The 13,742-nt window shown below is 37.6% G+C and overlaps 1 protein-coding gene across 1 annotated transcript in view; it reads right to left on the bottom strand.

The window, feature by feature from the left end:
* LOC150098320 (cilia- and flagella-associated protein 157-like) overlaps nt 1–13,742 on the bottom strand; it is a 210,169-nt gene that overhangs the window by 87,398 nt on the left and 109,029 nt on the right. Inside the window, exon 8 of the mRNA XM_090405148.1 lies at nt 4,433–4,549. Within this exon, the coding sequence (XP_090261274.1) occupies nt 4,433–4,549 (117 nt within the window). The remainder of the gene's footprint in view (nt 1–4,432; nt 4,550–13,742) is intronic.

Below are 13,742 nucleotides of genomic sequence, written 5' to 3'. Positions count from 1 at the left end.
TAAAGAGACACATCAGTTTCAAAAAAAAACTTTTACAGCTTGTACTGTTTTCACATTTGATAATATACAACCATATGTCATACACAAAAACACAACAAATAAAAGCCATTAAAAAGGCCAAATGATCATGACCTATTAATGGTCAAAATATTTTGGACTCTCATGATGAGTCTTGTGACTCCATGGGAGTCTGGAATAATACTACTGCTAATTCTTAGATGTTATTTATGTTTTTAACATAGCAGTGCTAATCTGCCTAGAGAGAAATAGCTGCTGTGACAATTTAGTGAGATCAGGAACCAAAAAGGATGAATTTTCTGGGGTTTTTAAGAGATAACTACCTTAAGCAGTATGTAACAGAGACCACAAGTAGATCAAGGGTCTTAAATTGGATTATCTCATTAGAAGATATTGTTGTAAATAAAGTGTCACATCTTCATTCAGTTGGTAAAAGTGACCATGAAGTGATCACTTTAGTAGTTGCCAGCCATATCAGGACTTTTGTGAGAAAAGGTTATATGTGGAAATATAGGAGTGAGGAGCAGGTTCTTTTGTATGGAGAGTGGTTAGTGAGTAGAATATACTGCCTGAGCATGTTGTGATTTGTATTTAATCAGTTTAAGGCACGATTGGATGGGCATTGTGTGCGATAGTGTGTACCTCCCACAATGAGTTAATAATAATAATATAGGGCAGGTGATTATGACGAGCTCAGAAGGTGGCTTGCAGCGATATCATGGAATAAGGAATTGCATGGGAAGGAAGTTAATCCTTGGTCTCTGCTCAGGAAGTATCTGGCAGAGGCAATGACTAGGTGTATTCCAAAGGTCAAGAGATTAAATAAAGTAGGTGTAAAATGGATGTACAAAGAGCAAGCAAGGAAGGTGACTCACTTAGTAAGGGTAGCAAAAGTAGGGTATGAGCAGCCGTTATCAAATGATGCTAAAAGAAAACCTTGGGAGTGTTTTTGATATGTGGCCAGTAGAAGGAAGAATGATTATGGGAGGTTGTTATTGGTCAATGATAATGGGAGAATGAAAAACACTGAGGAGGATATAGTAGAGGTATTTAATGAGCAGTTCATTAAAGTATTCCATCCTTGTGATTGTAACATAATGCAGAAATTGAGAGTAGTGGGAATGGGGGAGGAACCAATGTGCAGAAGGTATATAAGGAATATGGGACTTGATGGTGATCACTGCATGTCTTGAAGGAATGTTCCAGGAAGTTAACGACAGTTTTAATTTACATTTTTAACATGAGTCTTAGATTGCCCAAATTCCAAAGGAGTGGAAAGAGTGTAAAATTGTTCTGCTTCCTAAAGGGGGGGTGATAAGACTAAGTCTTTGAATTTTAGGCCAATCTACTTGTCTGGAGTTGTGGTCAAGATGTTGGAGAAGCTAGTGAGGACAAGGATTCAGAACTGGGTTGACAGTAGAATTCTTTAGCAATCTGCTTATTTATTATAACAAGGCGATGAATATATTGGACAAGGGGGTGGAGGATGCAGATAGTAGTATATTTAGATTTTGCAAAGGCTTTCGATAGATTGCCACATGACAAATAGTAATTAAATTTGAGCAGATAGTGGATTAGTGTGTTGGAACTGGAGATTGGCTGTCTGATAAGTATCAGTAGGCTATGTATGGGAGAGTGATATTCCAAGTCTGTTTTGGGGCCATTGTTGTTTAATTCGTATGTAAATGACATTGGAAAGGGTGATATATGGTGATATACAGTTGTTTGCAGATGATGCAAAGTTAGGGAGCTTTATGAGAAGTTGAGCAGATGTAGCTTTGCAAGAGAACCTAAATAGACTGTCTGAATGAGTGATGTGAGGAGAATGTCAGTTTAATGTTGAGACTTGAAAAATTGTGAGGGAAACACAGCAGATTATGGGAATGATGCAGAGAATACCAACATGTAGAAATAAGGATGTTTTGATTTCATTGTACAAGGCTTTGTTCAGGCTGCATAAGGAATTGGATTACTGTATCCTACTTCTCACCAATCTCTCCAGTATCTTTGTCATAACTTCAGATCTACAGATTGGCTTATAATTTGAAGCCATAGCCTTCATGTTGGAGGTTTAATGGAATATATACAGCACTGGGAAAGGGTTAAAAACTAATTTTAATGTTTCCAATATTTCATCTTAGTCACTGAGACATTTTCGGGGATTACAAAGAACACTTGTAACACACACAAAAACAACACAATACTAAATGAAACACATGGATGACTCTAAAGTCATATCTAGGTGGTGTGCCCTCTATAGGTCAATATGTGGATTCTTCCAGGAGATCCTGTGGGTGTATTCAATACATGGTCTGCAGGACCAAATTGACCATAGTTCTGATTGCAGATGCACAATTTGTGTTCTTCTAAACGGATAGTTGCTGATTTACCAGTCTGTCTAAAGTAAGCCAACTAGCAGGAACAGGGTACTTTATATATAGTCCAGGTGCTGAGAGAGAGGAGGCAGCTGATCTTTGGTAGAACGAATAAGGGTAGCAAGTTTCTGGTGGGTCTTAAAAGCTGTGTAGAGGTTGTACTTTTTTAAAGACCTGACTAGTTTTTCTGATGTGCCCTGAATATAGAGGATGGTGATGACATTTCTGAAATCCTTCTGAAGTGATGGCCGAAGAATGGGGGAGGAACTGATTATTTTTTTAATTCTGTAGAGTCACTGTAGCCACTAGAAAGGAAGGTGTATGTGGTCGAGTTCGATTGAAAGAGAGGTTCCACTGGAACAAAGATTATAGGCTATATTGGTTAGTTTTAATAATGCTATATTGTTGAGAGGGGGGGAGGGTAGTGGGAAAGTTTGTGACTATATCTGCCTGTGCAAGTGGGTTTTCTATATAGAGTGAAGAAAAGGTTATCATTAGGAAGGTGTTGCACTACTTACTGGATAAGATAGTACAACACTATATTTAGTCCTGAAGATATTTTCAGGCGCAAACTTTGTTTGCTCTCACTGGGATAAAGGATTAAACTAAATCTATTATAGTCTAACCTAGTGATAAATAAATTTTCAACATCTTTCTCTAAATCCAGAGTAATTTTTAAAAAAGGTGATAAACCTTTTGGCAACTCCCATAGGCACAGATGACTTGCTACTGCTTCTGCCTGGTATCTCCAGCTCTGGGCCTGGCTCCCACTGAAGAGACCTCAATAAAGGTCGAAACTAGTCTGGGTAGATGGCCAATCCCTTTAATGCATAACAGTATACATATCCACATAGGAAATGTGTTTTGCATTATGGGAGATACTGGGTTAGAAGTGCCTGGTAGCTTGCTCCACCTTTGCCACGAGTTGCCTTGGTGTTGCACTACTTACTGGATAAGATAGTACAACACTATATTTAGTCCTGAAGATATTTTCAGGCGCAAACTTTGTTTGCTCTCACTGGGATAAAGGATTAAACTAAATCTATTATAGTCTAACCTAGTGATAAATAAATTTTCAACAAGTGATTGTCTTGGCAGCAAATAAGTTTAAGGAGAGATATGATAGGCATTGTGTGAATAATGGTTAATGTGGATCTCCTGCAGCGTGTCTTTGACTGCATGGAAATCCATAATAATAACCAATAAAATAATAATAAATACACTTCCTCTTCATGTGCAAATTATGTTCATTGTGATTTTACAATGAATTAAATACAAAATAATTATATTTGAAGAAAATGTTTTAATGTGAAATCAATCTTATTTGAAAATGGGTTCAGCTACTAATATTCCTAACTTTGAGTTTAGGAAGGAAAGCTACTTTAGATTAGTTTTTAATATTAGTTTAAATTAAAAAAAGAGCATGCATTTATAGTTTAGTTTTTAATAATTCTCTTTGGTTAGTAAGACCTGAATTCAATTTTCACTGCTAATACAAAGAATCTCTTATAAGGTCTTTTTAATTAACAGTGTTTTAGTTAGTCATATATAAGTAGCAGGGCATTTCATTCTGCAAAATAGATAAATAAACCTGAGAATACATGCAGCTTGCAGACAGTCTGCAAATAGTATGTATTCCCAGGTTTATGTGTTTATATAAAGCTACGTTACCTTACTGTGACAGACCATGCACCTTAACACATTTAGGGGAATTAGCCCTTTAATGTATGAAGTGTGCAGGGAAGCATATACACTACATTACACTTCCTGTTATTCCTTTATTTGTAACCCAGATTTCTTTCTTTCTTGGAATTCAAAGACATGAAACATACAAGTATATTAATGGAACAAATTTATGCAGCACACTAGCAATAAATGTTGTTGTCGTATGCGTTCCAAATTCCTCAAATGCACCCATACACATATACATTTAAAATGATGTGAGCTTATATATTAAATACAAAAGTATTCATTATGTTAAAAAAGAATCCCCTTACATGTAAATTTCATATTTACATTAAAGTAATGTCATATTCTACCTCTTGTTTCTGCTGAGCCACACGCTCCAGTAACTTGTCATGAGCTATCTGTAAACTGTCCATTGAATTAAGCATATTATCCTGTTTTTCACATTTATCTTGCAGCAGCTTAATAACCTAATACAGTAATAATAAAATTTTTAATAAAATTTTCAATAATAAAGAAATGTACATCATTTCCATTTAAACAACATTTAAATCACTCAATGAAAATATAATACAATCTAAATTATCTCAGCATCAGAGTCCATTTTTCTGGTGCAAATATTAAAAATGATAGCCAATGTAGTATATTATTATTATTATTATTCAGGCCTCCATGGAATCAAATGACTCATCGTGGGAGGTCCTTCCTAAGAACATAAAGTCTGTCAAGACTCATCGAGGGGAGGTTTCCCCCTAAGAAACACAAAGTCTATCATACCACTCCTTAAACTCATTGACCGTTCTCGCCCTCACCACTCTATCAGGCAATGCATTCCACGGGTCAACCACTCTATCAGGCAATGCATTCCACGGGTCAACCACCCTCCATGCAAAGAAACCACTCTTCACTCTCTTGCTCACAGTTTCCTTTCGTAACTTCCAGGGATGGCCTCTTGTCATCACTCCTTCCCGCTGTTCAACCAAGCGAAAGAACTCCCCAGTGTCAACCCTGTAACCACCTCTCAACAGTTTAAAAGTCTCAATCATATCACCTCTCCTTCTTCTATCCGCCAAACTCTGCAGTCCACATTCCCTCAGCCGATTCTCATAACTATCCTTGTACAGTCCTGAGACCATCTTTGTATCTTTTCCACAGTTAATTTCTTTTCCACAGTTAATTTATCCCCTTCAAATACTGGGGACCAAATCTGAGAACAACAATCCAAGTGTGGTCTGATCAGAGACTTATACAATGGAATGATAACCCTCTTATCTCTGCAGGTCAGTGTCCTTCTCATAAATGCAGCAATCCTCTGTGTTACCTTCACCACCTTTGCAATATGTCCCCTAAATTTCAGGTTTCTATCAATCATCAATCCCAGATCTCTTGTTTCTCCTACTTCCTCCAGTATAACTCCTTCCATAGAGTATGCAGCATCCCATCGATGTTTCCCAAACCTCAAGACCTTACATTTTGCTGCATTAAACCGATAAACCCCCATTCATTTGCCCCTCTATCCAGCTTATTCAAATCCTCTTGCAGAGCTACCACATCTGCACTATTACTAATAATCCTTCCCAGCTTTGCATCATCTGCAAACAACTGAATATTCCCCTGCAATCTGCTGGCAATGTCATTGATAAAAAGGTTAAACAACATATGTCCTAGTACTGAGCCCTGTGGGACCCACAGGGCTCAGTACTAGGGTATAGAATGCAAAGAGAAAGCAGAAGAGTTGTAGTTTTGCAGACATGAATGATTTCAAATTTAACAACCATGAATGAGCACAAGGATGCACTATACTATGCTTACCGCTATTCCTTTATTTGTAATCTCGATTTATTTTCTTTATTTTAATGTAGAGATATAAAACATACAATACATACCAATTGGAACAAATTTATACAGTATATAGTCATCGAATCCACCCACCCACCCACAAACACTTGCACACCAATTTTGCATCTGAATTGGTGGGGAAGGGAGAAGGAAATAAAAGAAGACTGGAAGAGAAAAGACTATAGGTCTTGACACAACACAAATAAGAGTGAAATGAGATGGGCCATGACAAGAAAAAAAAAGTCCTTGCATTGTGCTAAAAGTAAATTTAATGAATAAAAGGGCTAATGTATGACTGATAGATAGATTGCACTTATAGGGATTTGGAGTTAAGTTTCTGACCTTATATGCTTCTGGTATTTGCTCACTCCATCAAGTGAAGGAGTGAGCAAATCCCAGAAGCATTAATAATAGAGCTGAGAAGTTTTTGATATTGTTGAATTCAACCAGATAAAAAATTATAAGCATGAGTGAGGCTTATTAGTTGACAGAGGAAAAAGTTATAGGGATAGAATGTCATCATCAAGTCTTCATACAGTATGCACCTCAGATGTGTACAGGATACCATGGCATAACTAGAATCTATAACATAGTGAAAGATTATAAGACATATAGATATTCATGACTTATTTTTCACGGTATTAACAACACCACACACCCTTTTATCACAAAGATGTTTTATTAACACTTATATTTCGTTGATTTTCAACTTGGCATCATCAGAGCACAACACACTTGTATACACGACAGTGAGTGAGTGAGTGAAACAATATAATTGCAAAAGACAAAAGATCTAAAGTCCTATTTTTGGAGTCCTCTAATGGGAAAAAAAAAAAAAGCAGCTATTCAGGAGTTTTTCTTAGGATAACTGTCTCCCCAAATTTTTGGCAAATTAATGCAACCATATTTGTTAAGGTTGGGAGAATTCTTCAAAGCCATTGCTGACTCAAAAAATAATCTTTCAGATCTATAACAACTCCTAAATAGCACATTCGTTTTCCTCCATCTAATCCTGTGTGAAGGAGTGTCCAAAGCGTGATCTGTCAGTCCCAACTTGCCATAGTAATAGTAGCGAATGTATCTTTCATGTTCTTCCAGGCAGAGGTTCACTGATCTTCCTGTTTGCCCATAATAGGCCAAGTCACAGTCACAAGGAACTTCATATACTCCTGGGTGTGCTAAAGGGTGAAGTTTATCCTTAGGCGAGCGGATCAGAGTTGCAGCTTGACATGAGGTTTGAAAGTGGTGCGAAGGCCATGTTTCAACAATACTTCGGCTATCTTTTTCCGATGTACCTCTGATATAGGGAATAGAAATGGTCATGTTGTATTCTTGTGTATTAGGGGAGGGCAGAGTAATGGGCGTATGTAGTATTTTATCTATTTTGTAGGGATTGTAGCCATTGGCTAAGAACGTATGGTGCAGGTAATGGAGTTCAGTGGTCAGAGCTGTATCATCAGAACAAATGGCTCTGGCTCTGTGTGCAAATGTTTTTAAAATGCCGTACTGTTGGACTGGATGATGATGTGATTGTTTATGTAGGTATCTTCCTGTGTGTGTGTAGGCTTTCTGTAAATAGAAAAAGATAGTGATCCATCTGAAATGCGGGTGACTAATGTGTTAAGAAATGGTAAACAGTTATTTGATTCTTTTTCTACTGTGAAGTGAATTTTGGGGTGTTGGCTGTTTAGGTAGGTGACAAAAGCATCCAAAGTGTCTTGTCCATGGGGCCAGATGGCAAACACATTATCTACATAGCGTAACCACACTTGTGGCTTGTATGTAGCTGTGGTAAGTACTTTGTTTTCAAAGTGTTCCATGTAAAAATGGGGAGAGAGGTGGGGGGGAACCCATAGCAGTACCATTAATCTGTTTGTAGAATTTCCTCCCCATGTAAAGTAACCTGCATTCATGGTAAACTGAAATAATTCAAAAATATCAGGGGGAAATTTAGACTTGATTAAATCAAAAGTGTCTATAAGTGGTACACTGGTAAATAAGGAGGTGACATCGAAACTAACCAATTATGTCTGAAACAAGTGTGTTGTGCTCTGATGATGCCGATTTGAAAATCAGTGAAATATAAGCGTTAATAAAACATCTTTGTGATAAAAGTGTGTGTGGTGTTAATACCGTAAAAAATAAGACATGAATAACCATCAACACCTAAGCTTATCTGTAAAACATATAGATAATAAAACAAATTATTATTAGTAACATATCTGACTTCCATGGGGTCAAAGGACTTGTCGTAGAAGATTCATATTCTCTCATGCAAAAAATCATCAAAGTGTGCCTTAAACTCATTCACAATTTCTCAATTTCTGCACTCACCACTTTCAGGTGATATACTTCACTCACCAATCTCTCTCTCCATGCACAGAACCTGTTTCTCACTCCTGTGCTTGTGCCTTCCTTATACAACTTATACAAAAATCAGTTTTTCAATAAGATAAGACTTTATACATTGATTTTTTGAAGCTTCTCTAGACCTTTTCCAATACATCCTTTTCTCCTTAAAAACTAGGTGACTAAATCTGCACACAGCAGTCCACATGCAGCCTGATCAAAGCTTTATACAAGGAAACCATAACCTCTTTGCTTCTGCATGTCAATGTCCTCCTTATTACTGCCATAATCCATTGTGATGTTATTGCAAATTTAGCAATGTGATCCCTAAACTTCAAGTCTCTGTCTACCATCACTACCCTTCATTTTAGAAATTATGGACTTTACAACCATGTTATAAATAACTCTTTTAATATCCCGATGTTTTGATCTCTTCATATTAAGATGGCTTGTCCTGTATACAAATATACAGGACAAGCTAAATTACATTATATACAGTAAACCAGAGAAACAATGAATTCATCACAAGTTATTCTACTGGCATGACCTCTAGTGAAAAAAAAAAAAAAAAAATTATAAACTACATCAAGCTAAATTCTATTTCTGAAAACATGAATAAACATTCTTTCTTAGAGATAGTTTTCTTTCAGTAACAATGATGTCCTGCTTTTAGCAATACAATTGTTATTTATGATTTAGGATCCTGGATTTTCTACAGTCCTGTTTATAATTGTTCTTAGAGAGGATGGTTCCGTGAGTTGAATATATGCTTTCCTTAAGTTTGGGATTTTTAGACCATCATTATTGTTCATATTAGGGCGGTTGGTAATAATCTCACAGGCTTCCTTAAATTTGCATTCATACCATGTTTTGGTGTGATGTAGACACCTAGTGCTTTTCCAGTCAATTCTATGTAAGGTGTTCAGGGCACGATCCGAAAGGCCAGCTTCACCATAATTATTATATTTGATGTGTCGTTTATGTTCTTTTTATCTGATAGGAATTGTGCATCCTGTTTCTCCTATATGTGGTATGTTACAAGTGCAATAAATACGGTATACTCCGGGTTGGGCCAGCGGAGGGAGTAGGTCTTTGGATAAGTTGAGTAAGCTTTCTAATTTTGCAGGTTTAAAGGTGGCTTTGAGGTTGTATTTTTCTAGTATTCTGTTTATTTTATCTGATGTCCCTTTAATGTAAGGAATGGTTATAGTTTTATTGTAGTCTGGTTTGTCTTTGTTTTTTATTGAGGTGTTGGATCCTACTTCAGCTCAATTTGTACCTTGGATCCGACATATTAGTCACTATGCTGTTCTTAAACAAAATAATAAGTTGTTAGTTGGTTTCTAATTCAGATATAGAGAAAATTTAAAGAAAATTAAAGACTGCACCACTCTATATCTGAATTAGTTCAAGAATTGAAGAAAAATCAACTTTCAACTATTTCTTCTTAAAATATATACTGGCCGAGTATATTTAACTAACTTAATTCACTCGCTTTGGTTCGAATATTTTATGAATGGTGCAGTAAAAGAGATTCAGGCAAAGTACAACTTTTCATTAACAAAAACAAACGTTTAATTTTAAAATCACAAATTTTACAGTTAACTTCAATTCAGTAATTAAGATATCACACACATTTTAACTCCTTAGATAAATTCAATCATTCAACTCATACAATGGTAAATCTGTTATCTCTAATACAGTCCTTCTCACAGTTCCTTAAGTTCCAATTACAATAAAATCGCAGTAACACCTCCTTACAAGCAAACACTTTTAAATTTACACTTCAGTTAATCTTCACAATTGTTATCGTTAACATAAGGAAATTCTAGGATGAAACACACTCACATCTCTGCATAGGGATATTAATAGTTGGAATATTCTTACCGATAATCTTCTTTCTTCATCTACTTATGTGCAAACACTTTTTATAACTGTTAACACTTTAAACAGTAAACGGCACTCGTTAAAATAAATCTTCTAAGCAACAACTGAATTAATCATCGGTCACAGTACACATAAACAAACGTTCTTGCATGAAGTACTACTGATCACTTATGAATTAAGGCAATACACAATAATTCCTTAACTTGAGGTTTTATATGTGCAGTTGTTCACTCTTCCGGCATTCAATTAATTCTTTAGACACTACAATTCTAAACACAGCTATCGGTAAACTTCAACTTTACAGCTCTACTTTTCTTTAGTAACTCCATGCTTTATTTCAAAATTCTGTGTGTCCTTGACAGGTCAGCCCTGAAATTAAATCTCAACTCAAGTATTGCTAGTCTATTTAGTAGTCACTCAGCTGTCTTCCATAGTTATAATTGTTATTCTACAATTTATTAGCTAACCACCTCTTGACTAATAGACTTTATTTAGCTGCTTGAGTGACTTGCCGACTCGTTATTAACGTACTGTGATATCCGAATGCTCCGATTCCAACCTAATGCCACTCTCTCTCTTATAAATCTCTAATAAATAATTTCAGCGTTCTTTCCTTTTTACATCCATTCTTCCCGCCTAAATTCTTCTCGTGATTTCTTTATAAATTAAATCTTTATTAGATGAGGGAAAGGCATATAGTGCAATTTTCTTAGACTTGGCGAAGGCATTTGACAGGATGCCACATGATAAGCTGATATTTAAGTTGCAGCACATGGGTCTGGATGTCAGATTGGTCAACTGGATTCAGGATTGGCTGTCTGATAGGTATCAGAGAGTTGTGTATGGTGGAGCAGTTTCCAGGAGGCAGAGGGTTACAAGTGGGGTCCCACAGGGCTCAGTACTAGGACCTATATTGTTTAACCTTTATATCAATGACATAGCCAGTGGATTGCAGGGGGAGGATATTCAGTTGTTTGCGGATGATGCGAAGCTGGGAAGGATTATTAGTAATAGTGCAGATGTGGTAGCCCTGCAAGAGGATTTAAAAAAGCTAGATAGATGGGCAAATGAATGGGGATGTCAGTTTAAAGCGGCAAAATGTAAGGTCTTGAGGTTTGAGAAACATCGATGGATGCTGCATTCTCTATGGGAGGAGTTATACTGTAGGAAGCAGTCGGAGACAAGAGATCTGGGGTTGATGATTGATAGAAACCTGAAGTTTAGGGGACATATTGCAAAGGTGGTGAAGGTAACACAGAGGATTGCTGCAATTATGAGAAGGACACTGACCTGCAGAGATAAGAGGGTTATCATTCCGTTGTATAAGTCTCTGATCAGACCACACTTGGACTATTGTTCTCAGATTTGGTCCCCAGGATTTGAAGGGGATAATTAACTGTGGAAAGGATACAAAGACGGATGACAAAGATGGTTTCAGGACTGTACAAGGATAGTTATGAGGATCGGCTGAGAGAATGTGGACTGCAGGGTTTGGTGGATAGAAGAAGAAGAGGTGATATGATTGAGACTTTATAAACTGTTGAGAGGTGGTTACAGGGTTGACACTGGGAGTTCTTTCGCTTGGTTGATCAGCGGGAAGGAGTGATGACAAGAGGCCATCCCTGGAAGTTACGAAAGGAAACTGCGAGCAAGAGGGTAAGGAGTGGTTTCTTTGTGTGGAGGGTGGTTGAGCCAGGGAATGCATTGCCTGATGGAGTGGTGGGAGCGAGAACGGTCAGTGAGTTTAAAGAGTGGTATGAAAGAGTGGAGAGACTGCTGCTGGAAGGTAGAGAAGTGAATAGAGAGAATGAATCAGATCGAGAGGGGAGCGATGTGGAAGAGTAGGAGAGTAAGACAGGAGAGATTGAAGGAGTGGAAATGAATGTGGAAGTGAGTGGAATGAGTATAGAAAATGAGAGAATGGGTGTGCAAGAGGAGCAGGGAAACGGGGAGGCTCAGGGTGGACAGGGATACACAGCATGAGAAAGGTGGATGCTCCAAGAGGAGGTGAGAGAATGTGTAGGCAGGAAAGTAATGGGATGATCAGGGATCAAAAGGAAACAGATGGAATTGCAAAGGGTTCTAAAATGAAGAGGCAGAAAGGGAAATGGCCCCACTCCAGCATGGAGAGATCACATCGAGTGAGTGGTATCAGTGGAACTAGCTGTAGATCCAGAAATGAGTTGTTGTGTTTGTATACCAATGCTAGAAGTATAAGAAACAAGGCAGATGAAATGGTTGCACTAATTGCGTCTGTGCACCCAGAGATTGTCGGAATAAGTGAGACATGGTTAGATGAGGATGACATCCTGACAGGAATAGAGATGGAAAGGTATGATGTGTTTCGTGATGATAGAAGGGGTAAAAAGGGAGGGGGAGTGCTATTGATGATAGAGAAAGAGTTATGTCCATACAAGGTAGAGATGCAAGAGGGAAATGGGGCCAGTGGTTTTGAGGCAGTATGGTGTGAGACAGAGGTGAATAGAATCAAATACTTGGTGGGATGTTGTTATAGACCTGGTAATGTGGATGGTGGTGATAGTGAAATGTATAGTCAAATCAGCCAAGCAAATAAGAAAAGGGTGATCATTATGGGTGATTTTAATTATGGCAATATAGACTGGAATGAAGAGATAGCAACTGGAAGTAAAGAAAATGAGTTTCTGAGTTTTTGAGGGATAACTACCTCAGACAGTATGTAACAGAGGGCACACGAGGATTAAGGGTCTTGGATTTGGTCATCTCATCGGAGGATGTAATTATCAATGAGGTATCAAATCATCCACCAATTGGTGAAAGTGACCATGAGGTGATTACTTGGGTGGTTGCCAGCAGTGCAAGGACCCCTGTGAAAAAAAGGGTTTATGTGGAACTACAAGGGGGGTGATTATGAAGAGCTCAGGAGACAGCTTGCAGGTGTAGCATGGAATGAGGAGTTAGCTGGAAAAGAGATCAATGCAGCTTGGGGGGATTTTCAAAAAATATTTAGTGGATGCAATGTCTAAATGTATACCACGGGTGAGAAGGTTAAATAAGTTAGGTGCGAGATGGATGAATAAAGAGATTAAGCATGCAATACAGAGAAAAAGGGCATTGTGGAGGCAGCATAAGAGAAGTGGAAGTAACCAATTTCATGAGTTCTACAAAGACCAGGCAAGGAGAGTGACTTGGTTGGTGAGAGTAGCTAAAGAGAGGTATGAACAGCAGTTAGCTAATGAAGCTAAAAAGAATCCTAGGGAGTTCTTTCGATATGTAGCCAGCAAAAGAAAGAATGATTATGGAAGGATGACATTGATTGGAGGAAATGGTATAAAGACAGCTGTTGCAGAATGTGTGGTGGAGATACTTAATGAGCAGTTCATAAAGATCTTTCAATCTTGTGAATGTGACTTCATGGAGAGATTAAGAGCAGTTGATGATGGGGAGGAGAGACTGACTGTAAGTGAGCAAGAGGTGTTTGGGGAGTTGAGTAAACTAGATGTAAATAAGGCTGTGGGACTTGATAATATATCCACCGCGTATTCTGAAGGAATGTGCCAGAGAGTTGACACCTGCCTTGACATATTTTTTAATACGAGTCTTGCACTT

Source organism: Typopeltis vanoorti, chromosome 15, assembly GCF_054136105.1.
Source record: "Typopeltis vanoorti isolate ZY-2024b chromosome 15, IOZ_Tvanoo_1.0, whole genome shotgun sequence".
NCBI lineage: Eukaryota > Metazoa > Arthropoda > Arachnida > Uropygi > Thelyphonidae > Typopeltis > Typopeltis vanoorti.
This window is presented reverse-complemented; position numbering and strand designations above follow the sequence as displayed.